The sequence below is a fragment of the Caloenas nicobarica genome, chromosome 2 (genome assembly GCF_036013445.1).
Source record: "Caloenas nicobarica isolate bCalNic1 chromosome 2, bCalNic1.hap1, whole genome shotgun sequence".
Classification (NCBI taxonomy): domain Eukaryota; kingdom Metazoa; phylum Chordata; class Aves; order Columbiformes; family Columbidae; genus Caloenas; species Caloenas nicobarica.
The window spans coordinates 74,434,920-74,460,600 of record NC_088246.1 but is presented as its reverse complement, the minus strand read 5'-3'; the positions used below and the strand labels follow the sequence as shown (position 1 = coordinate 74,460,600).

At 43.7% G+C, this 25,681-nt stretch overlaps 1 protein-coding gene across 5 annotated transcripts in view; it reads left to right on the top strand.

The window, feature by feature from the left end:
* The window catches only part of RREB1 (ras responsive element binding protein 1), a 126,831-nt gene that overhangs the window by 51,737 nt on the left and 49,413 nt on the right, over positions 1–25,681 (top strand). For 4 of the 5 annotated variants that reach the window (XM_065628931.1, XM_065628932.1, XM_065628933.1 and 1 more), the window contains 4 exons: positions 6,509–6,628; positions 7,966–8,168; positions 12,808–12,897; positions 14,231–14,394. In XM_065628931.1, coding sequence (XP_065485003.1) covers positions 6,509–6,628; positions 7,966–8,168; positions 12,808–12,897; positions 14,231–14,394 — 577 coding nt within the window. Of the gene's footprint in view, positions 1–6,508; positions 6,629–7,965; positions 8,169–12,807; positions 12,898–14,230; positions 14,395–25,647; positions 25,678–25,681 lie in introns of those variants that run through there. The other variant, XM_065628934.1, reaches the window with a different exon arrangement.

Genomic DNA, 25,681 nt, shown 5'->3' with positions numbered 1-25,681 from the left:
GGATGAGGATGTAGGGATGTTTGCTGTTGTCTACACGGGAAGGAGTAGAGGGATGTCTGCTTACAGCCACTTGTTTTACTCTGCTATTGCCCTGACTTTATTCTTTCGTGGGTCTAAAAGTGCTGCTTGTGGCCTCAGGTTTGTTAAGCTGTCTTCAGATCTAAGTAACCTTTTTGCTTGAACAAGCTCTCGAAAACTGCAATTTGGTGACAAAGGCTTTCTGGAGGGCCAGGTGCTCACCCACAAGCTGATACGAACAGCGAGGATGAGGAACAGCTTGTAGATACTTCTTTGGTCAAGGATGGAGGCGGCGGCTAAGACATTGGAAAATCTCAAAATTCATCAGCAGCTGTTGAGCCTAAATGCAGCTGCAGGTTGTTGCACCTTCGGCGGTGCCGTGCGTTTTGTGTGACGCTGCCATCTCCACGAGCAGCAGTGCTGCTCGGGAGCTCGGTGCCGGCTCAGCTCAGACCCTCTGAGGTGCCTGCCCAGTGTGCTGGCACAGACCTGGGCTCTTCTGTCAGGAGTCTGGGGCCCTTCGGGTTTTGCTTTAGCTCTCGGTGCTGCAGCAGTGTGTGCCTGGGTTCTCCTTTCTAGCCTAGCAAGACCACAGGTTCCTGCGTGAGGGCTGTTCCCACGGCACTTGCAAAAGGAACAAACTGGGTACCCTGTTCGAGTTAGCAAACTGAGCAGAGGGCCAAGAAGATGGGCAAAAACGCGTTTTGTATTAAGGCTGCCTGGTGTCTACGTGCATTGCTGTAAACCAGTTGGACCATACAGATGAATTTCATCTGGGAAACTCTTGTTTTGCCAGTACAGCAATGTAACTCACTGTTACATTGGTATAGCTTCCTCGTTTTCAGTGTATTACATCAATGCAATCCCAGAGTATCATGGTGATTCAGAGTTTTTTGCTTAAAACATTAAGTAAGTTCAAATTCTGGTATGCTTTATGGAGAGATGCTTTTTGTTATGTGAGCTGAAGTCCTGAGGACCATTAGTGGTCCATAAGTCATCAGAAGGAGATTTTCAAAATCTATATAAAAACTAAATGCACATGCGTATCCCATCATGCATGTGAGGAATTAAAGCAGGAGGAGTTTGCATATTTAAAATTTAGCCTAACTTAGGTGTTGTAGCAGCAGTATACAAAATAATCTGGAAATACAAGGGTCGTCTTGTTCTTGTTTGGTGCTTCTTCCTCTGATCCGCCCCCAAAACAGAAGGTGGTCACTAGCACAGTTTTAAGGCATGGCCATGAGCATGTGCTTCACATGTTTGTTCTGTGTCTGGGTGTATCTGTCTGTGTACATGTTAGGTAAGAAAAGGCATATGGATATTGTGGCTTTGTAGAGTTATTTTAGGAAGCAAAATATTATATGTGCACTAACAGAGGTAAACCAATTGTATCGCTAATAGCTCACAGAGTTCATAGCAAGAGGAGCAGTCTGTGTTTTGGTGCTCAGCGAGTACCTTTAAAGAGATGGACTCGATGATCTTAAGGGTCTCTTCCAACCAAAATGATTCTGTGATTCTATGTTGCTCCTTTTGGTTGTTGTCTTTTAGGGCTTGTTTTGTTTGGTTTTGTTTTTCTGTAGAGGAAACCATTAGTTACAGGTACAAGTTCAAAACCTTTGGGGTAACATTCTTAGTTTTTACCAAATGCTAAGTGAAAGAACGACCACCAGATTCTCCCGTGCCACTGTCTTTCTTTTTATGCTTCTCTTCCTTTCCCCATAGGCTGCTCTGTACCGGTGCTCCAGCAGCGGTGACAGTGGGGTGACGCTGCCAGTATAAGTCTCTACCGCTGGGGTGCCGAGTCAGCACCAACACTTCAGTAGCAAGGGCAGAGTTGGTATTAAAAAGGTCAGTCGGGAAAACGTTTTTCGTTTGGTTTTCCTTTGCCTTGAGGCAGTGCTTTGAACAGCGTTAACCCTTTTTTCTTCCCACATGATGCCTTTTCACCTTCTTTCCTTCCTTCCTTCCAGCTTTGATGTAAAATCACGTTCAAAATGTAGTGCGGGTGACTGTGTGCATCTCTTGGTGTGGGAGGGACCGTTTGTGCTTGGGAGTGTCGCCGTGTGCTCTGGCAGTAAAATCTGCTCCTCTGCGTAGAAGCTGAGTAGGAGACCAGTGCATCAGAAACCATTTGGAGCATGGCCTAGTGATTCTTGGGTATTATAATCTCAAGGGTAAACGGTAAACTTTTGTTTGTGTGATATCCCTCTTTGAAGTTCTGTTCTTGTCTAAATTTGTATACTAGATGGTCTGGCCTTCATTTAAATGATCCTTGGGGCTTTTTCTACCGCTTAAAACAAAACCCAAAAAACAAAAAACCAACACAGTGGGAAAGCCTTGAACAAGCTTATAGCGTTGCTAAGATGGAAATGATGAAGAAGGCTCAGGATTCCTGTTTGGGCCTCACGGGAAAAAGTAGTTTGAAATGCATGTGTGTGGGGGTGCACATTCCTGAAGCTGTCATTTCTTTTCCCTGTTTCTCCTCCCGTCTGTGTTCTGTACTATGCACTATGGCATGTTTAATGAAACCAATAAAAGTATTTGGCTGAGAGTGTTAATCTTTCCCTGGCCCAATTAGTGCATGGCTTCTACTTTAACATTAACGTGGATTTTTTTCGGAAGGCCGAACAATGAGCAGCTTTGTGCTGCACACCAGGTTTTCCCCCTCCTTGCCTGTTTTCTGTGTTTCTTCCTATCTATCCCAAAGGGAGAGCTCATGTGCAGAGACAGTGGAGCAATCTGGAGCGGAGACTTGTACCAGCTCCCAGGGGCCAGGACATGCTGCTCTGTGCTTGTGTAGCCGCCTCTCGACGGCGAGTCAAGTGACCGTGACACCGAAGACTCATCATTTCTTCTCCTTTCTTCTTCCTTCCCCTGTGGCCCGTGTTCTCCTTTTTGCTTCATCTGTGATGCTCTTCACCAGAAGGAGAAGCAGCTGTAACCGTTGAGAGTGGTCTTAAAAGAAAATTTAATACAAATAAATACACATAAGCGAAACGGAGAAGTAACTGTTGATGGGCTCAGCTTTAATGTGCAGTGGAGTCACACTTTATCCCAAAGGAGGAAATAGGTCTAGCAAGTGTCTTCCTGTACAGACTGAATGGGAAGCATCGTGGCTTTTTTTCTGTTTTTTTAGCGCTCTGCTTTCTCAGTGACTCTCCCATTAGCCGGTTATGTAGGGCATCAGGGGTGGGCCTTTGTCAGAAGCAGGAGCTAAAGGCCCTTCAGGTTTCTCTCTGGGATCAAAGTTGCCTCAGTTTCATGGTTTCAGCAACATCATCAAGTGGAGGGGCCACGTTCCCGCAGAAGAGCCAGGTCTGTTGGTGTGGCTGTGCAAAGAGGGCTGCTGCATTGTTTTGTTTGGTTCCCCCCAACACACACATGTTGGTGCTCCCGCTCTGTCGCTTGCGATTGTTTTTCCTCCTTTTCGCAGTGGATGACTCTGACACTGTGGGGGTTTCTTCGAAGCAGAAGATGACTTGAATGCTTGTGACCACTTCCCTGTTTCCTAGAGGCTTTGGTCCAACGTTGAATGCAACCTGAGGCTGCACCGTTTGCCAGCTTATTTCCTGTTTGTCCTCTTTCCTGGAGGTCTTTGTTTTCTTTTGAGGAGAGGGAGGATGAAGGCTCCATCAGCATGACCTCCAAGCAGGGGTGTTTGCTGTGAGCTGAGGAGGCGTGCAGTCCTGAAGGCAGCACAGCATAGGGCATCTGTGCTGGTTGCTGCCTGTCTGGTTCCCTGTGTTTCATAGGTGCTATGGAAAAAAACCCCCACACTTCCCCATCCTCAGTGATAAATTTATTTAAAGAAAAAAAAAAAAAAGCTGCAAGAGAAATCTCTCAGTATGTTCCTGCCTAACGGCGCTCTGCCACGGGTTTTCCCACAGGAAGGAGTGATTTGGCCCAGTATTCTTATTGTTTCTATATCCTATTGCAAATAGAGTTATGCTTTGGAAATCGGTGTGTGCTGCTCATGCAGTTGTCTTTGTTTCAGTGGTACATTTTTGCCTCATGCAAGAGAGTGGAAAATACATATGTAAACAAAAGCATGCAATGATAATACCGATTTTTGCAGAAATTAAGTTGTGATCTTTTGCTTCCAAAACAGGAAAATTTTTGTGTACAGCAAATAGTTTTAAAAACAAGATCTGTGGCTATCCATCTTTGTTTGTGTTAGCAGGAAGATATTTAGATTCAGAAATAGAATAACTGTTGGTTCATAGAAATTATGAAAGGCTGTAGTAGCATAATACATAGTTTTCCTCCTGAAAGAACAGAGAGGAAGCTGACAGGCGTTTCTGAAACAGAAGGTAGGTAGGTTAAGGTGTGCATGTATGCCTGCTTCTTGTCTTTGTGATGAACGTTTCCCGTTTTCACTGTTGCTAAAAGCAGCACTAGGAATTCTGGCTCTAGTTCTCTGGGAAGCTCCTCAGCTATCTTAAAGTTGCCTTGGCCAACACAGGAGTCTTCACAGTTATACAATAGATCGACTTTTTCCAGGATGAATCAATGGTGACATTAAATGTCCTAGGTATTGACTGAAAGAGGAATGAATAGGTCTACTTTGGGAGGAAGAGTTGTTTTGTTTGGTTGGGTTTTTATAAGAACTAAAGCACTTATTTGCATTGTTTTAACAGAAATCCCTCCAAATAATTTAAACTGGTCCTTATTTTTGGTGGTGCTAAGCAGATGAAACAAGCAGCTTAGAAAATTTAGGCCAGTCTTGAAAACAACTCCTGCGCTTATTCTGTTCAGAATTAAGTTAGCTACCACATAAGTGGTTAAAAAAAAGACAGGGAGAGGAAGGGGAAAAAAAAAAAAAGAAATCGCTGTGTTGTTCTTGAATGTGATGGACCTTTTTTGAAAACAAACAAAATAACAGCAAAGTTATGACAGTTAAGGACAAACAAAGTAAAGACAAACACATAAACAGCTCCCATAATTACTGGAGAAAATAGAGAAGGACGGGTGCTTGGCCTCACCTTGGATCAAGAAATCTCCATGTCGCGGGGACCACTAGTGTTTTCTTAGCAGAAAAGTACAAAAATAACTAGAGAAGAGTTACCTTGAGTTGTTCAGCATGGCATAAAAATAGTCTTTTTGTCTGTTTTTGAAGATGCAAATTGAAAACAGTGTTTGTTAAGAAGTTGCTGTTACCCAGAGCCTGGGTCCTGGGTTTAGTCTGGTCCTAGGTTTTGTCTCTAGACCGCACTGGCTGGCTGTGTCGCATCATCCGTGTGCTGCCGCCAAGGGGGTCAGCGGTTGCTTCAAGGTGGGAAGCTGGAGTTTGGTGTTTTACCTGGCACGGTGTGAAATGAGGAACTGCCGCACGCAGGCCGGGCCCCTTCTCTTTGTCTGCCTTTTCTTGTGCGCTCTAAAATGTCAGTAGCTAGGATAACGTAGTCATTTATTGTGTGTAAATGCTGTTCAAACAGCATTTGAAGATGTGTTACGTGAGTGATTTGCATGTCATCCTTGAGAAGATGATTTTTTAACAAGAAAGAAACCCTGTTGAGTTAACCACAGTTTGAGGTTGCTTCTGAAAAAAAAAAAAGAAAACCTGTTTTAAGTTTGCTGGATGTGGTTTGCGAATCCGAGATTATGAAATGTCCACAGTGTGTTTGTTTCCACAATGAAATAATTTTTTTGCTTGTTGAGGTTATAAAGGTGTATTTATCCATTAAAAATGTATCAGTATTTTCCATATTACAAATAACCCTTTGCAGCGGCTATCACCGTGGGTGCCCCGGGCAGAGAACTTCTCTTCCTCATGGCGTCGATCGTTCCCTGTGACCTCTAAAAATGATGTTTAACTGCTCTGTCATTCTCCAGCCAGAACAGGCATCCTTCCTGAAACCCCAACGATAGCATGATAAGTTTGTGGTTTCAGAAAGGGGTGTGGAGAAATTCTGTCGGCACGTACGATGGTTGCTTATGTCTTCAACTCATCTGGAAACCTCGGGCAGTGGGTATGAGGAATGTGGTCCCAGAAACCTCAGTAGTCATCTCACCACTGCTATAAGGAAGAAAAAGGTCACCATGAATTCATATATTGGAGTGTATGTTAATCCTCGAAGAAGAGAAGGGGAGAGGAGTGTGTGTATGAAACTGAATTACTTAAATTCTCCAGCTGCAGAATATTCTTCCAACTTCTTAAACAAATGTTGTGACCATCAGTGATATGCTAGCTTGCTCTCTCCTTCTCTCCCTCCTCCTTTTTAGGCTGGCTGAATCCTGGGGACCCAGCTGGTGAGGCTTTCCTCTCTTTATTTGCCTGTGTTTCACTGCTGGCAGAGGCAGCACCACCTCCCAGCCCAGTGTCCAGCAACCCCTGGGACTGGGCTGCACTGGCACTGTTGACGTGCTTCTGTCCTCAGAACTACGTACTGGTCCGGGGAGCCCTCAAACTAAAGGGCTGTAGTCTTATTTTGCTAAAATGGCTTCCAGAAAAACTTACTCCCTTTCTCTTTTTCCCTTCTCCCTCACGTAGTGCTCGAGGGTGCTGCTGAAGAAGAGGCTGAAGAGCCTGACGCTACTGTACAGACTACACTAAGTGAGGAGACCAGCAACCAAGAAGAGAGCCACAGTCAATCAGGGGATAAAAATGAAGGTAACTGGTTTGACTAGCTCTATGTGACTCTGTAAATTAGGGCATTGTTTAAGGCTTGTTGAAACATTTCTTTCCTATCCATATCCCTTATCTGTGTGAAGAGTATAAGATACATTGAGCAGAAGCACTGGTGCATAGATATCTTTCCCCATCCCTAACCTTTATCTGTGTGCAAAGTACAAAATAGGTTGAGCAGAAGCATGGGCACATAAATTCTCAACCACCACTGCAGGCTTCCAAACTAAGATTTTCTTGGCTCCCAGTTACTTGGCACAACATTACTTAGCCTCAAAAAACCACCTGTTTATAATGCTCAAACTTATCTTCCAAAGACGGTATTATGCAGAGATCAGATGTTCGCAGACAAACGTGTTCCTCCTTGTTCAGCCTCACATCTGCTTGCGTTACAGTGACTTTCTCACAACACACATTAAGATTCTGTCCTGTCCATCAGAGGTGACAGAGCAATAGACTTGCAGGGTGTTTGTTTGGAAGGCTTCTTTTGGGCAAAAGGAGTGTTTAATTTCCTTTTCAAACTCGTAAAGAGGAAAGTGGGAGGCCTTATCTGTGTGTTTGACGTGTCTGTATGTTCAGATGAGGTGTTAGGTGTGTTTTGAATTTGGTATCTGAGACAGGAGCATCCCTGCTACACACAGAATGTGATCGAGAAGTCTGAATCTGAACAGCTTTAGCTGTGGCATTAGTCATGAGTGTAACACCTACACTCAGTGGATTAATGTGGCTTGGCAGACCAAAAGAAAAAAGCATCTACGTAGATGCCAGCAGTGACAGTAAAGAGGCATTTGAGGGGATCTGGGGGTTTGTTTTGGTTGGATTTTTGCTAATTTAGCTTATTTCATATACAGAGCTGGCTTAAGCTATGCTAGAAAGAGAACCCAGTACCCTACACTGTGTTACTAATGCCTTAATTGTGCAGTTCTGCTCAAAACACATTTGCTTGAATGATTGTGCTTGCCAGAGCAAGCATTCATCAGTACTGCTCTACTAGTTCATGGTGATCACAAGGTACCATGAATAATGCCATTTTACAGCGAGAGAGTTTAAGGTAAATGACTCTACAAGCCCCATACTGAATTAAGGTTGAAAATGAAGATAATGTGCATGTCCTGTGAGAAGAAATGTACACCTTGTCCGATGTGTTCCAATATGAGAAACTTTTTGTGCTACAAGAACTCCAATTATTATGGGCTGCTTGTGCTCCATGATGATCCAGCAGCATATGATGAAAGTTAGAGGCAGCTGAAAATATTGTGGTGCTTTATTTTTTTTTTAAATTGCTTAGAAACTCTTATGTGTGCTTTTGTTTTTAATTCCAGAGAAGCAGCTGGAAAGCTTGAACAGCTACAAGGTATCACCAAGCTCACCAAACAGTTTGGACGGAGCAGACTTGTCCTCCATTGACGCCATGATGTCAGCAGTGATGAATGTGGGGAAGATTGCTGAAAATGGTGGGAACTCTCAAAATGTCAAATCCCCCTCAAAGTCTCCTGCACCAAATCGGATTGGCAGGAGGAACCAGGTGTGTAAACCCAAATGCAGGGAGAGTGAAGGGGATACAAGCAGCTGCATGGGAAGTGATAAGACATAATGATGTTTCTTTGATTGTTTTGCCTTTTTTTCCCTTAGTAGGTATTTCTTGCCTCTGCCATTGCTTTTCTCTGTATGTTTTCTGGTGGCTCTCCAGAACATAACTTTAGAAAACTGGGAATTGAAGGGATCTGCTTGCTTGGATTCGCATGTAAAACATTTGAGCACAAGCTCCAATATCATGCTATGGTGAGCTGGTCTAGCAGATGCCAATAGCAGTGGCAGAGCCACCTAAGAATTGCCAGTTCTTCCCCACCGCATCCTTTCTCCAGGCTGTTGCATTTGCATAATCTGTTGGGGCACCAGTTCATTTAATGAGCCTAAGAGAAAATAAATACCTCAGAGAGGAGCAGAGCGGTGTGGCAGGGAACTTGGCTCAGCCGTTCTGTGGGACCCCTCATGAGGTATGCAGCTGTCCCTAGGGAAGATCCAAGTGACAGAAGGTTAAAGGTGGTGCTAGAGCAAACATCCATCAGGATACTCAGTTCACAAGTGTGTAGTGTAAGGTGTTTTTACTTCATTGTTAATAAAACTGTGAAGCTTTTATCAGTTTTTTTTCCGTTTACCAGTTGATGGCACCAGTTCATAGCAATATTGATCTAAACAAGAGAAAGGAGAGAGTCATATCAGTTAAAGCTGTGATTATTTATATCCATGTTTTTCTCCTGCTGGGCCAAGCCCTAATAATGAAGATGCTGCAAAACAGCAAGAAATACCCCAAATCCCTGTGTCCATTTGACTTTAGAGCTTGTAGGGAAGCACGAAGAATTTGTAAATGAATCAAGATGTTACAGAGAGCAGAAAGGTTGAGAGGCGTGACTCATGTGATGTTCCTATAGTAGTTTATTAATAGCTTGCCGAGTAGCTGCCCAGTTGACAGACTTAAGACTTGTCTTGGATTTTTTTGCTTGAAAAGGGTTAAAAGCTGTTAACTGTAAATGAACATTGTTAAATTAAGAGCTTGGGCAGTATATGGGCAAATGTGTTTGTAGGATTGTATTGTCTAGCAGCTGGCCTTAAGGTTTATTTGCAGTGTTTCCACTTAGGGGCTGCCCTGGTTCCTTGATTTCATCATGTGAAGTGAGGCATCAGAGTTCAGACTAGTCTCAGTGGCAGTGCTATTACACAGCTGTCCGCCGGTACACCATGTGGTTTGGCTTCAGGGAAGTTTATTAGTGTTAGTGACCTTTATTCCACCTGATATTTCGATGGGCATCGAATCAAAGGAAGCTCAAGAGTAAATGTGACAGGATTAAGAGGGATTCTTACAGCATAAAAATAAACAAATACATTGAAAACATAGTAAATAGCCTGACTGTTTTTAGGCTGGAAGATAGTTATCGCCAGAGGGGCAAATGGCTACATTACTGAGAAAATAGAAGTGAGATGTGAAATATTAAGTGGATATCAGTCTGGTTAGCAGCCTCTAATACAGCGAATTTCCACTTTCAGTGTAGCAGAATGAAAGCACTGAATTGTTACAGTGCGTAGCAGCGCACAGATCTCAGATTCTGGTCGAATGTGCCCCTTATTATAATTTCAAGGATAAGAACAGTCAGCTAGTTTTCTGCATCTGACTGCTGTTTCCCATGAGTTGGCAGCGAAACGTTTTGCCCTGAACCTTTGTCCCAAAGTCTATGGTTCTCTTTATAATGCTGACTTTATCTTGGCTCTAGTCTGCCCATAGTCTAATAAACATGTTCTCACATCAGTCTGCATCCATTTTAACTTCTCATTTACTTTGCTCTTGAAGAAAATAAAAAGTATGACAGACGTGTTTCTTTGAGCTGGAGAAAAACAAATAGACCTAATGCACAATTCCAAAAGCATTTGCCACCAGTTGAATGCAGAGCAGTTGTGCCAGGTTGACTTACTAAAGAGAGAGTAGCTAACAAATTAGCTGCTAATTTTATCTTTCAGTTCAGGAAGCGTGTTTTCACCAGCCTGGCTCCAGTGGGTTAGCTGAGTGCTGTGTTTCAAATTTGTGAGTGCTTGAGGGTGCTTTTGCAGTAGGGATGCTGAAGTTTTTTGGTCTCGACTGAGTCAGTCAACAGCGTTCCTGTTGTAGCTACCCTGGATTTGCTTGAGCTGTGTTACGGTATGTGGCATGTACCCTGTGTGACCACAGGAGAAAGTTTGGGTTTTAGTTAATAATAAACCCCAGATTCAATACTAATCAGCCCTGGCTGAGCTATAGTGTGTTTCTGATCTTTGCTTCAAGGTGAACCAGTAATTATCTTCTGTTAATTTGCTGATTGGAAGAGCAGGCAATCTAGAAATCAGGCTTTGAAACAATCAAGTGCATCATGTAGAACTGCAACACTCGTTTAAAAGGGGAGGCAAAAAAAAGTAGTAGGTTGATAATTTCACAGAAATACCCTGGGGATTAAACACCATCTAAACTGTCAGCACAGCTGCAGGGATTTTCCTCACGGCACAGCGTGTTTGTTCTCTGTCCTGAGCCAACTTTAACAGGGTTGCAGTATAATTGGAGCTGAACATTACTCCATAGACAGGTTGCATATTGTAAAATTAAAGTTGTATAAGTAGGATGGAATGCCCATGTGTGAATTATATGTTTGTATATAAAAAGTGGGGGACACTGGGATAATGCATTTTAATTTTCTTGGGGTGTTCAGACTTCATAATGGCAGCCTTGCTTGCTTTCTAATGTTTTGTGAGTAACAGTATGTTAGGCCTTGGCCCATGTGCATGAGCTGCATTGATTAGTTTTAAGATGGAGAGCCCTGAAAGACAGTTAGAAAAAGATGTACAAGAGAAACCATAGGGAGGAGTGGGAGACCCTAATCATTGCAGTCCTGGTCCTTTCAGAAGTGAAGTCACAAGTTTTGCTTACTTGGGGCAAAATGGGAAAGGAGCTCTTCATCCAAATCCACAGGTCACTGAAGTTAATAGAAAATTATCGTGGCCCTAGTTTTGAAAACACGAGGTTAGATTTTTGATAGGGGAATCTCCAGATTGGTTTCCCAAATCACGTATGAAGAGGTATTCTTTACTGAGACTTAAAAAAACTGTGTCAGCACCTTTCTTCCTAACAAGCCAGAGAACTTGTCACAGAGGCTCAGGTTAGTCTGAGAATGATTTGGGGAACCATTCTGGAGATTCCCCTGTCAAAAATCTAACCCTGTGTTCTCCACAAATGCTTATATCTGACAATCTGGAAAGGGTTGTTGCTTCTGAGTTGACAAGGGGAAAAGAGCTGTGTGGAGAGAGGAAAAAATATAATCCAGATGCACTCATAGCCATCAACTCCCTCCTGACTAAAGAGCTACTGAGAGTGGTGCATTTTTTTGTTTGGTTGTTGTTGATGTGTCGGGGTGGGGGGGTGTTTGTGTGTTTTTCCTTGTTTTCATGTTTTTACTAATGATACTTAAAATAGCCAGTGAAGAGGTTCAGTAGAGTGTGCGCTTTTTGGCATAAATATTATACTTTCCCGTCGGTCACGCAGAGATGGTTTTCGTACTCTTGTCACCAGAAACGTAGGTAATGGGCGTTGGATCTGTCTAGCTGGTGAAGATTTACATCATTCTACGGAAAACCGAGGTTTAATTTTTGGTGCCCAACCGTCTTCCTTTTAATATAAAGGCGTTGGTGCTGAAGCCGTGCCTGGGCTTCCTAGTGAGGTGGTGAAAATACCCTGTATGTCATGCAGTAGCCATCCTCGCGGACAATTCAGGCAAACGCCTTTGGTTCCTGCGGGAGTGCCATTTTGTCCTTGGCTGGAAGAGTGGCGGCTTGCTCAGTGTCTCAAGGGCATACTTAAATCTGGCCGAGTTCTCCACTCGGCTTCATTGTTTGCACTCACGGTTTGACCACAGTTACTCCTGATTCTCACCTGGGTGGAGAATAACCGGGTTCATAATGTGTTCTTTTTGAGTCACGTACACTCCTGCATTGTCACCTCTTTCTCGCTATGATCTCATCAGATCTTGCAAGCTTCAGAAGGGTTGGGCCTGGCCGGTGTGCCTGGATGGGGTGCTTCCAGGAGAAACACAGGATGCTAAGGGAAATGGTGCTGCTGATTCAGTAAACGCCATTCTTCCTTCTGAGTCAGCTGCGGAGCAGAACATACAGCCCCTAGAAAAGGGCACTGAGCTAGTGCCTTGCTGTCAAGATGGGCTGGAAAACCTGAAGTCCCGATGACTTGCGTTTATTAAAGATCTTTTGGGTAGATTAGTGGCATCTGCCCACATATTCTGGTGGTATTCCAGTAATTACTTTCTGCTCACCTAAATTCCTGCTGGCAGTTTGAGCTGGTCACAATAATTGCTTTTGCTTCCTGTCCTAAACTGCTACTGCTGAATATCCACACACTGATAAAACAGCTGCTGTACTTCGGCAGTAGTGGAAATGGCCCCTATTTATAAATTCAGAAGTTTCTGAAACTTCCCTGAGGGATCTATCAGGATGATAAATGTATATGTGCAAGTTGTTCTGTTAGCAGTGGCCTTTTGTATTGAGGATGGATTAAATTTTTCCATCCCCAGCAGTAATAGCTTTCGAGTTTGTTTATATCTATATTCTTTCTGATTGGTTTGTTTTGTTCACAGGAAACAAAAGAAGAGAAGTCTTCCTATACCTGTCCTCTGTGTGAAAAGATTTGCACTACACAGCACCAGCTAACTATGCACATTCGTCAGGTATGCAGAGTACCAGCTCTTGATTTCTTAATTTTCGTTAAGAGTGTCTGGTTTGCCAGCGTGCATCTTGCGATGGCAAAAAACAATTCCATGTGCAAACCAGAGATGCTTCATTATAACTTTATTCAATTGTTTTGCTTTTATTTTAGCCTTTCCCTTGCATTTTCTTTAAAAATAACCCCACAAACCCAACCCTGAGGTGGGTAATTTTCCTCCCTTCCTTCCCCACCACTCCCCCCTGCAGTGGCTCAAACAAGGATGTATGTCCTGTTCTGCATAGCTTAAGGTATCCCAAGGATCCGGAAAACCACTTCCATCATGAGGCACAAGTCCTGTTTTCTTATCCTGTTTGAGTACAGATCCTTTTACTGCTAATGCAAATTAAGAAGCAGGAAGACAACATTTGTAAGTTCTCTCAGTGTAGCAGAGCCTCTCAGTCCTTCACAGGGTATAGCAATTTTGTGAGGCAGAATTAAAAATACATTTTTTTTTAATGGACGATGCACTTCATTGTGAGCTACAGGCCTCTTCTTGCTCCTCTTGAAATATATGCATACGTTATAAGGAGGTTTGGCCTTTTCTATGTCAGAAGGTTCTGCTTTGGATGTTAAGGTTGTGGTTCACCACTGAGAGTCCACTAGATACTTATTACTTCAGTTTTTCCCTCTTGTACTCTGTTACTTAATTTTTTTCTTACTCTCCTGGGTTTTTTTTGCTGTGTGAAGAAATCTTCAAGTCTCTGAATACAAGTAAGAAAGAATGGTACACACAGCACAGTAACTAATGGCCATATTTTGGCCCTGAAATGAATTCTTATGGCCATAGGAGCCTGCGTGTGCACCGAGAAGCAGTTTACTTCTGTTTTCTTACTATGCAGTCAGTCGAAATTAATATCTTTAAAGACTATTTGGTCTTAAGTGTCTTCTGCCATGAATTTCGTAATTACATCCTTTTCCTGTTTTCCCCCTTACCGCCCCCCCAACCCCAAACCACTGCACAGCTTGAAGTATCTCAAGGTACCCTTTGTCTGATGGGTTGTTGCTGGATCCCTTTCTATCCCCTCCTGCCGCACACCCAGCAGAAATGCTGCATGTTTCAGGCTGTATGAAACAGCTACTCGTGCTGGTGCATTAAGGAGTTAAAAACAAAGGGTGGGATTGAAGTTGAGGGAGGAGGGCTGGGGCGAGAGGTATATACAGGGCACACCTTTATATAAGGTATTGTGCCAAGTAGCTCTTTAAAGCTGCTTTTAAGAAATTTGTGGTTCTTGCTGATATTTTACTGGGACTTCAGAAGGGGCATTCAATGAAAAAAAAATCATTGCTTTCTCTAGCATAACACTGACACTGGAGGGACAGACCATTCCTGCAGCATCTGTGGAAAGTCTCTGAGCTCAGCGAGCTCCCTTGATCGCCACATGCTGGTGCACTCAGGTGAAAGGCCTTATAAATGTTCAGTATGTGGACAGTCCTTCACCACCAATGGAAACATGCACAGGTGAGTTCTGACGGTGACCCAGGAGTTTGGAAAGGATTACAGGGTAGGGGGCTATTTTGTTTCCTTGGAAGGACTTGCAAGCTGACTAGAGACACTTTCTTGGGCATAAAATGTGGGCTATCTGTGATCTGCAAGTATGGCATGGCGCACACGCACACTGCAACTACTAGGATGCTTAGGTTGTGGGAAAAAGTCAGAACTGTGAAAAGTTTTCCAACTCTCTTCACATAAGAGTTGTTACAGATATCCAGAAGTATTGCGTTTTTTGTTTTATTATTACTGACAAACAGGATAGATTTTTCTCAGAGGACAAAAACATATAGCCAAGCTGTATAGGAGCTTCTAATTTTGTAGCTTCAGAGTTGTGGATGCAAATGGTTCTATTGGAACATCTGTGGTATTGTATGTTATATAGTTAGATATCCAAGTGCTGCCGTGAAGATGCCTCTTTGGAATAATTGATCTTGTTTTTAAATACATACATCAGTAGTTGCTTGTCCTGTAGACAACTTACTGCACTACAGATCAAGAAATTCTCTGTAACCCAGGTTGCCAAACGTGTTTCATGCAGTTTGGTTCATAGGGATGTAGCAATATGTACAGTTGTCAATGGGAGAAACAAAATGTTAAATCACATGAATGTTCCTTCCCCCTCTCATCCCTCGATTCTCTATTCATTTATTTGCATGGGTGGAACACCTCAGAGCTGATTAAGACTTCGTGAATTCCCACGTAGTTTTAGTCCCTATATCAAAGAGATTACAACCTACAAAGAAACTGCAATACAGGTGGGGGAAAGGAATATAGCTTATAAGGAAAATGACAAGAGTGATGGTTAAAGACTGGTTTTGTGTGGGAGGGAAGAGATCTTGTTTCCTTGATTGTTACTGGTCATTTTCCAACCAGTGTGCAATAGGTAGAATGAAAGGGGTGATTTTGGTGACTATAGGAGAGATAATGTAATGTGCACAAAGGAAGTAATAGCTGCTTGCAGCTTTACCTTTTCTGTATCATATTGTCCAGCTTAAACTGCTATGTGAAAACAGAGGAGAAACAGGAGGGAGTGCAGTTTTGTAATTCCATATTTATTTAACTTTTACTGGACTGGAATTGAGGAGAGTTGGAGAGAGAGGTGTAAAATGAGAAGGGAGAGACACAAAGACATTCAGAGGAGATACTGGCCTTGGGCGTTGAATAAATCACACGTCTGACTCATCTGACCAGAGGTGTTGCAAGCCACATGTTTGCCAGACTGGGTCATTATTCTGTCTGCTGTGAGGAAGGCAGGGCAGCTGCTGAGTTGCAGTTGGTGCTGCTGTCAGCATCCAAGGGTGAATTCCAGTGCCGGGACTCTGGGGTGGTGGAACACTCGTGTCCAGGTCCTCAGCCCGGGCTGCTTGCTGAAGGGCTGCTGGTGGGGTTGGTTTGGCTTTTTGCTCGCTGGGCATCTGCTCATCCTCTCCCAGAAGCGGGAAGGGGAGGCTTCCCCTGAGACTTGACTCAGGCCTATCAGATGTTGATGTAGTCACCTTTACTTATGGGGATTTCCCCGTATGGCAACTCTTCTGGTGCTTTAGTAGCAGATTTGCCAGAATTGCCAGGCTGAGTGACTTGACCAAAAGAAGTGATTACCAATCAGAGCCTTCTGGTGAGAAGATCGCTTGGTTTAAATTGTTTCTTTTAATGAGATGCTGCTTGAAGTTACCAGGATGGAGTGCTGCATTTACTGACTGCACTAAGAAGGACCTAAGGTCATGCAGGGAAAAAACTTCCTATTAAAAGTTACTTCCATCTGACAGTTTCCTGCCTGCTCTGTAAAATTCCTTTTCTGTAGGCCCACGCCACAGCAGATCAGTGGGACATTGCAGAAACCTGTTACTGAGCTTGGTGGCACTGCAACAAGTGACCACAGGCCCATGATGGGCAGGATCCTGAGCACACTGAAACAGTCCAGGAGAGTAGTGGTTAGCAGGACTGTGCCACTGGTTTGTTTTTGGTTTGTTTTTCAGTGAATAACCTTTTCTTGTTGCTATAACAGAGTATAATAGTGAATCATGATGCTAAAGTGGAAAGCATAAATGTGCAAGTAGGCAGATTAGTATAAATGCAAAGTGAAATGAAATTTGTTATCTGGTGCTATGGCACACTCACAAGGAAGATGTTCATTTTGCCCACCAGGTGCCTCCTTCTGAAACAGGTATTTCTAGTCTAAGATGGTGTGAAGTAAATTCTTTCATAGGCATCTCAAACTCAGCTGTAGCATCAGGCCCAATGGCCTGCCAGTGCTGTGGATGAACGCTTCTCACAGCACATTCAAAACTGCTTCTGCCTCAGGATCCCAGAGCAAGGACCTGCTTGCCAGGTCCTGCTTTGTGTGCAGCTCCCACAGGTCTTGCTCGTGGGGGTGCCGTGTCTGTTCTTTTGCACCAGCTGGCCAGCTGGATGATAACACACATCCATTTTTCTCTGCTTTTGCGCACAATTCCTTTATTGTTCACTGGTTTTGTACTACAGCATCTAAGAAGTGACAGATATATGCCCGAAACAGCAGAGAGTATGATTTCTAACCTGAGCCTGGCAGCCAGCATGGTTGGTTTCCCTGGAGCACTGCACAGAGTGTGGGATCAGAGAAGGAAGCTGTAGGTTTAGCACAAAGTCATGAATGTGCTACCAAAGAATCAACGTAGCTTATGAAGGTCCTGCAGGAGCCTCCCAAGTATTCCTGCATTTACAGCAAATTTAGTGCATGGGACAGAAGTAAAGGGAGAAGTTAGTCTGACAGTATCTGAACAGGGGTAAAAATGTGTAGGCATATGCTACATATGTCCTCTCTTATCTTTCTCCCCCTCTGCCTTGTTCTGGCTCTTATTTAACTGCCTGTGCTATTTTTTTTAATCCAGACATTCAAAAGACCTTTTAGGGGAAAAAGTCCAAGGGAAATATTGTGCTGCAGGAGTGCTTATTGCTGTTCCGTCACAGGATGAAATTTCTGATCCATTTTTCCACCTCACAGTAGCCAGGTCATTAGACATTCAGCTGAGCAGAGAAGAGAAGCAGACAAGTTTTTGTTGCTTTTTGGGGTCAGAAAGTATCAGTCTTGTTACACTCTCAAGTGCCTATCATCTCCATCAAAAGCAATTTTTCTCTACCCTCACTTTATTAAGGGAGAAAAAAACCATCCAGAGGTCTTGTTTGTTTCTCTTTTGCATGACATCTAAACATTTTTGCAATAGCCAGACTTTTTGTGTAGTGAGAATGCTATTTTCTGCCCACCTCTTCTCTGAGATACTCTAGTTGTGCTGGGTGATACATGTGCTTTTCACCTGTGAAATTGATGCTGCCCTTCCTGACTCCCAGAATACATGTGGCACTTCATTTGTAAATGAGTCATAGCCTCTCACATGAAGTCCTGTTTCTTTTTGTTGTGCTCCTTGGCTCCTTGTCAACAAGTCAAGTTGAATGGGCACAGCAGACAGAGGTGGAGGGGGAAGGTTCTCTTCTGGAACACCATTCACAAAAAATAGGTTAAAACCTGCTTCCTTTTCTGACCAGGGTGACTCTTGGCCAGGATTTTTCAACAGGGAACCGTGAGCCTGGGGCATCTCAGAAAACTCTCTTACAGCTGCCAGACTGCTCAGGAGCGGCCTGAGCCTCCTGTGGGGACAGTCACTGTTGGAGAGAGCAAAGGTCTCTGGAGAGTGCTCAATGTCCAGCACAAAAAGCAGATTTTCTCATTCTTCTGGATCTGTCATCAAGCTTACTGCCTCCGTATCAGTGCTGCTCCTCCTGTTTGGGGAAGGTTGATGCAATCTGGCACGATATCTGGGAGATCTGTCAGTGTCCGGTATCAGGAACAGGAATTCGTAGAGTGATTGAATCATTTTGGTTGGAAGAGACCCTCAGGATCATCAAGCCCAACCATAACGTAACCTAACTCTAGCACTAAACCATGTCCCTAAGAACCTTGTCTAAACACCTTTTAAACACCTCCAGGGATGGTGACTCCACCACTTCCCTGGGCAGCCTGTTCCAATGCCTGACAACCCTTTCTGGGAAGAAATTTTTCGTAATATCCAACCTGAACCTTTCCTGGCTATTTCCTCTTGTCCTATCACTTGCTACTTGGGAGAAGAGACCAAACAGCGATCAGATCTCCCCTCAGCCTCCTTTTCTCCAGGCTAAAATTGCTCTGGAGGAGGAGAGCTGGAGATGATGCTGAGTTTTTCACAAAGATGTCTTTTTGACCAGTGGTGGCAAGAGCGAGTTTTCTTGGAAGTAGTCAGCCTTCTTGCATCAGGGGTTTGGGACTTGGGGGGTTGTCTTCTTGGGGCTTTTTAGGAATTTGGAGGAAGGAGTTAGATCATAGTAATTTTGAGTTCAAAATTCCCGTGACTGGAATGGTACTGCAATGATCAGTACATAAGAAAATCTGCAATTTAGGATATGCTCATTCTCACACTTTTATGCTAGAGACACAGACACTATGGCTTTCTCTCAGGTACAGTAAATGAAAGTTGACTATTCTCAGATATCCAGCAGGAGCATAAACTATATGGAAGGAAGTGTGTTGTGGGGGGCTTATACAGAGTTTTCTGTAGCTCTGAAAGAGCTGGGGATTTCCAAAGTAGTGTTTCAAATCAATAGATTGCGATTACTAAAAGCTTTCCATCTGTACTGTCAAAATATCTCCCTCGGGAGTTATCTATGAATAATACCAACTCTGCGGAGCCCTTTTGGGTCCAGACTCCGCCACCAAAGAGGAGGTTGCAAGCCTCTTATTCCATCTCCACGGCTGCATCTCCCCGAAATGCAGACAGAGGAGTTAGGCTGCTGCTGTGGGTTTTAGTGGTGGTGGTGGTGGTTTAGTGAGGGACCTTGAGGTAGAGAAAAGCCTTTGCTTGACTTACTCTGTTGCATTCCAGTAGAACGTGCATCAGGCTTCAGGGGGAAGGGTGATGCCCCCACTTGCTCGAAAAGGTTTTCCTTTGGGGGCAGGAGACTTCACCAACGGCTCCTTTTCCATTTCTGTGACTGAAGATGGTTTGTGCCTATCACTTTAAAATCACATTTTCCTCCCTGCCAAAGACATGGTCTCCATGCAACTTGAAAATGTTAATAGGATATAAATGCCAGAAGGGAGGCAAGAAATGACCTTCCTACCAGTTTCCAGTGGGGAGCTATTAAAGGCTCTTCGGCAAGTCTGAAAAGAGTAAATGGGGTAATATATAAATTTCAGCCACGGTTTCCCCAGTTTGGTAAATGAAACTGCAGTGTCCATGGTTGATGTTCACCAGACTCTCCAGATAAGTGCAGTAATGCAAACTAACTGAAATGTTTCATATGAAACCAAAACATAACAGCTATCTACCTTCTTTCTCTCTTTCCCTTCCTTACCCCATACCTAGAAAAATTCTTCGTAATGGCTTTTTATTTACATCCTACTTAGGTAGCTGTAGGCTGTTTATGCACCATCTCAGGAACAGGTCTCAGAGTTCGGGGATTTTTTTTTTTGGCACATGTGAAACACCACATGCAACAACCACATGCAGAAGTCTTTGAAACTCAAATTGGAAGATCTGGATCGCAGAAGCTGTGCTTTGAAGCATGCTTACAAAGGGTCCTATCAAAGAAGGTATTTTTTTCTTTTAATTAAGAAGGCACTTTCATTCTCAGTCTTACTTTCAGTGCTAGATAATTTTCCCAAACTTCCCCTTTTAATGCGCTGCGGAGAGACAAACAGCTGGTTTTGTTATCAGGGTATGGTACTATTCTGATGTTCAAATTAAGTCGTCTTTAAACAATGCTTCGTATGTGTATACGTTACTGAGTTTTTTGAGAAAGATGGAAAATGCATAAGCTGGAGGGTAACCTCTGAATTTTGATGTTTTAACTGGCCCTCTTCACTGGCAAATGGAGAGTGTACACTTGTCGAAGATTGTAACGTACTGGCTGGAAGATGAGTGTTGGATCCTGATAAAGGCCCAGGGGTTGGGATGTGTACGCTTTACTGATGTCCCCGCTCTCTTCAGCATGGGTCTGTGTTTCATGGGCAGCCTTTCGTGCAGACTGCCCATGACTTCGCACAGATCCAGCGGGCAGAGCGTCCTCAAGATCTGGCTGAATCCGTCCTCTCTCTGCATTCCACCTGTGAATTGCTCCTGTGTTATTTATGGTATTGGCCTGCTTCCAGCACGTTGTGTGTGCTTTGTAGGGTGCAGGGCAATAACAGTGCCCAGCCTCTAAGTACAAATAGGATCTCTGCTGTCTAGCATGTGCAGTCTGGCGTTTGCTTAAGATGGGAGTTTTTGGAGGCAGAGCATAGCCAAAGGTGATGATGAGCTTTTTTTTTTTTTTTTTCTTCCAGAAGAGGAGAGGAACTGCCTCATTACAACATGGTTTGGTTTTTGGTGGTTTGCAAAGATGGCCAAGTGGAAATTGGGTATTAAACGTCAGGTTAGCTTTGAAAAACTGAACTTAGAAGATCTTGAAGCTAAAAACAAATACCCAAGGAACTCGCCACGCTGAAAATGACTGACACTCCACACATGTGAAAAGGCCCTCTCTTATTGTCTTGCGCAATAGAAACGTCTCTTTGGTCCTCTCTTAAGGAGCTTTTATTTCAACATAGTAATTGGCAGGCAGTGCTCTTAAATATGAAGAAGCAGGCTGTATTACAGGCTTTCAAATCCATTCCTTATACATAGGGGATGATTTAACCACTGTCAGCATGCTAGTGAAAGATAAGCTTCAGCAAACGCAAGTGCCCTAATTCTTGAGCAGGGATAACGAACACAAAGGACTAATTTCTGCCTGTAATAATTGATGACTGTAGTTGTAGGAGACAGGTGAGATGTGATAGCTGTTTCAGTTTTCTTTGCAACTAAAAAATGTTTCTTACGTTTTCACTAATACATTTTGTAAATAAGGATGGGGAAAAAGGTGGAGGGAAGTTTTTTTGTCTTCTTCTGTCAGCAGATATATCCAGAGTAAATGTTTGGTATTCTGCTGGGATCCCCACATTTTGAAGAAGATTAGGAAGTAAGGAAGGAAGGGAAAGAAAGAAAAGGCTTTTTCAACAGCATTATAGTAGCAAGAGTCTATTTCTCTGTGTCTTTGATGAGAATTAGAAGACTACAGTATTTTATTGGTCCCAGGCGGAATCTATTTAATTCACATGATTCATAAATAGGGTTCTCCAAGAAACCCCTCCATGGATATCTTCAGCGGTAAGAGACTCTGAAGGAGCTCTTGTGTGACAGTACCTCTGGGAGCGTCAAAGCTGAAAGGAGATGCCATGTTTTCAGACGTGTTAGATGCTGCTTGTAGCCTTGGACAGTGTCCCCCTTCAGTTATCATTAAAGAACAGCAAAGGAAGTTAACACAAAAACACTAATGCTGAGATCTGATTAGAATCAAACGAAGCAAGGAAGTGCAGAGTTAAGATTTATACGCAGACCTTAATTAGCTCCATTGTTCTCAAGAACTGAAGTGTACACAATGAGGAACATTATACTTGCATCTCCAGAGCTCTTCAGTACCTAAATGTAAGAGAGACCTCAGTGTGCTTTTCAGTCTTAGATTTTGTGTGTTGCCTTTAAATAATAGCTAAGTCTGGTCTTGTGCTTTGTGAGGTTGTGGATTTTTATGTTTTGGTTTTCTGCGGGCAGAATAAAGGGGACACGCTGCCCTCACTAAGTTAGAGGTTTCTGGTGCGACTTGTGCCAAGGGGAAGGTGGTCTGACGTAGCGGGTACCACCCTCCTCACGGGCAGTAACATAAATCTCGGTATAACAGCGCGTATTGAGCGTAGCTTAGTGCTGCTTTGTTACCCGTGTCACAGTTCAAATGAGCACAAGCCACTTGACAGATTAGACTCTAGTTGCAGAGCACATGGCAGCGCCAGACCTTGATCTTTCTGCATAAGTACCCTTTCAGGAACATCACCTTCTCTGAAGGTTCAGTATTCTCAGGGATGTTACCTCCCTGTCTCACCTTGAAGAGCTACAAAATAAATACAAGCCTTAACTTAGCAAGCACTAGAAAATCCAGGCAATCTTTGCAGGGAGTTGAGGTGCTTTTAGTGCTTTGCTGTAAGCCTGACATTAAAGCAATTCTTGCAGGCATGTTAGCTCTCAAGGTTAACAAGTAACATGTTGTTTTGTTGGCATTTCGGTTGGTGATTTGTCTTCTAGCTTGCACTTGGGTTGGGTGATTCTGTGTAGAAAATGCTGGTGGTGAGAAAGTTTGCTGGGAGAGTTTGTGTGTTAAGGTAATCTTTGCTCAGCCTGTTGTGCATGCACGTCAGAAATACCTGCATCGCTTCTCTAATGAATGTGTGATCACTCCGTTCCTCCTGTTGTCTGAAAAGGCTCCTGGGCCAAGTACTGACGAGAATGAGGAAAAAGCCTACCTCAAACTGCATTTGTGGTTGCTGTCGTTCCACCTTTAATGTATGTCTTCCAGCTTTACCTCTTCTCCCCCCAGTATCTAACCTGCTCAACCTGTTCTAGTTCAGCATGCTGGAACCAGCAAACTGCAGAACATACCCCCTCTCAGGGTCAGTGGATTTTTTTCTCTTTCTTTTCTCCCCTCTTTTAAAAACAGGCTATTTCTTAGCAGTAGATTATCAGCATTTGGAGAAACTGCTCTAGCTGTAAAAAAACAAAAAGGTGGTGAGAGGAATCTTGGCATTTGGGCTTAGCAAGGGCCTTTCACTTTGGTTTTTGAGCCATGATGCCCACCTGCATGATGCACACAGCTTAGGCAAAGACACGGTCTATAAAATAGTAGTGCCATTATATTATACAACTGGTAAATAATGCATAGTATGTAAATACTTCTTTCTGTTTCTTGAGGGCATCTATGCTGAGTTCTTCAGGCTGCTCTCTTAGCTGAAGTTTTGTGAACACTCTTAGCAATTTTTTGGTAAATCCTTGGAGTCAGCTTTCCAGTACCTGTGGAAAGATGTCTTAAAACAGAGATGTACAACTTCTGTGTGGCTCATTTTTGACATCAAGCTACCTGAATGTGTCATCTTTCTTGACAGTTTCATGCTGAGGGTAAAGAGAGTAAAGCAATCCATATTGCTTATGGACTGCACTGAAATTAATTTCACTTGAGAACGAAAGTTCCCAGGCTCCTGTAAAGTAGCACAAATCATGCAGGGACTCCTGTTTCCAGCTGCTACGCTTGACTAAACAGACATGTAACAAGACATGAAGCCTTTTCCTAGTGCTTCTCTGCTCAGCGGAGGAATGCTCTGAGATCACTGCTGCTGAGGAAGGAGGACCACATGTTCAGGAACAGGAGAGGAAATGGGCTGAGCACGTGAAACCTCTTTTGCTAGGATGCCGTCCTCCACGCTGGGAAAAGTTTGCACAAGTTGTGTGTGCGTGGCGATAACCTCTTACTTCCTCGCCCCTGCAGTTACGTGGTGACTGCTGATATCGGGGTGATGCGGAGACCCTGCTTTAGCGAAGATGTGCTTCTCTTATCTAGTGCAGCTTCCTTGCTTGCGTGTGTGTGTGTGTGCTGGGGGGAGGCATTCGGCTCCATCTGCACGGCGTCCCCAGCATTGCTGTGGCCATCTATTTTTTCCTCCTTGAGCTGTGTGACGCAGCAAGTTGTTCTGTGCTGTGTGCCATCAGGATTGCTCAACAGCGGAGTGTGAGAGGGAGGCAACTGCATGCGGGCTTTGCCCGGTTCTGGGAAGTAGCCAGGGCTTGCGTTTGCTTGGTTGGCGAAGGAGTGCGGTTTTGGGGGGGAGGCAGGACGTATCTGGGACTTCTTCAACCGTGTTTGCTCTTAAGGATAAAACTTTTCCCCCTTCTGACATCCTTTCTCTATTTTTTCTTTTCTCTCTCTTATTTTTTTTTTTTCGATGCTAAAATTTAAAACTGCTCTAATTGTCCTTACTGTTTAAATATGAAGTTTCCTAAAAAATCAACAGTGAAGTAATTGACTAAGGTTATATGCCGTGATAACTAAAGGACTTGCCTGAAAAACACAGATTTCCAAAAAGATGAAACAAAACAGCAGTTCAGAATGTCCCAGGCTAGGTTTTTAGTACATTTTTAAAAAACCTTTATTCCTGCTTAATTGTATTGTTTTTAATAAACTTTTGTCTCCAAGCTGAAAGACCTTCACGGGCCTCAGAGGGATTTTTTTTTTTTTTAGTACTGTCCCTTATGAAAGGGTTTCTTACAGCTTGGAAGTCTCCTTGCAGTATTTGGCATTGTTAATTTAAGTCTGCTCTGAACGTAATGCAGACTGCAGGCAGGCAGTTTGGTGAAGTGATACTGGGACACTCACACTGCATTTTCCTCCTCTTTTGCCCTCCCTTATGCAAGGGTTGATGTGAACTGCAAATGAAAGCTTTTTTTTGCTATCCTTTGGGAAGCTTTGCTTTGAATCACTTCCCTGTCACAGCATCATCAGGCAAATATTTGTCTCCTTTTTTTCCTTTGAGATGTCCTGACAACACTGCTGGTAGGGAACAGGAGTAACTCTGAGCCAAGCTGGGAATGCAGTTGTATCAATCCCAGCCTGTTTGAACTTGCTGATTCTCTGTAGCAAGTAGTTGCTTAAATATCTGTGAATACAGCACAATTATTCAGAAATGGTACCCCCCTCCCCTTTGGATTTGTAGATCAGTATCTTTCCTCTCACTCATGCTTACATCTTGCCTTTATTCACAGCAAAGCAAAATTTTATTCTAGGTTAAAAATACAACATGCTTTGTGTGCATGTGTATGTATCGTATATCCTTCCATAGGTATCATGTATTGGCAGCTGCGTGGCACTGGTTAACTTTGCAGGCTGTCCTGTTAGTACTGGAAAGGGATTTCTAATCTGTCGTTTGAACATAATCACAGGTGGCTTTTGCAGCCTTAGCGCACCCAGCTAGTCTTGGTGGATCTAAATAATAATGCTCATGTCATCCTAATGACGCCGTCTGCTGCCCCGCTGTAAGGCTATTTTTGCTTTGTTGGGAGAACCTCATTGCGCAGGGAGGCAGACAGCGCGGCAGCCCGCGCCGAACTTGGGGGGATGCTTACGGCACGTCTGTGCGGCAGCGATTCCTGGGGGGACGCCGAGGGGGCTGCGGTACCCACATGCTGCCACACGCCGCTGCGCCGGGAGCCTCGCCGGGGCCGCCTTAGCCCTGAAAGACACAGAGCTAATGAGGATAACGAGCCGCGCCGCTGTGCCGGCAAGATTGCAGCGCCTGGGTGCCGAGGGGAGCGCTGGCTGGGGATCTCCTGCTGAGCCTGGCTAAAACGAGTCA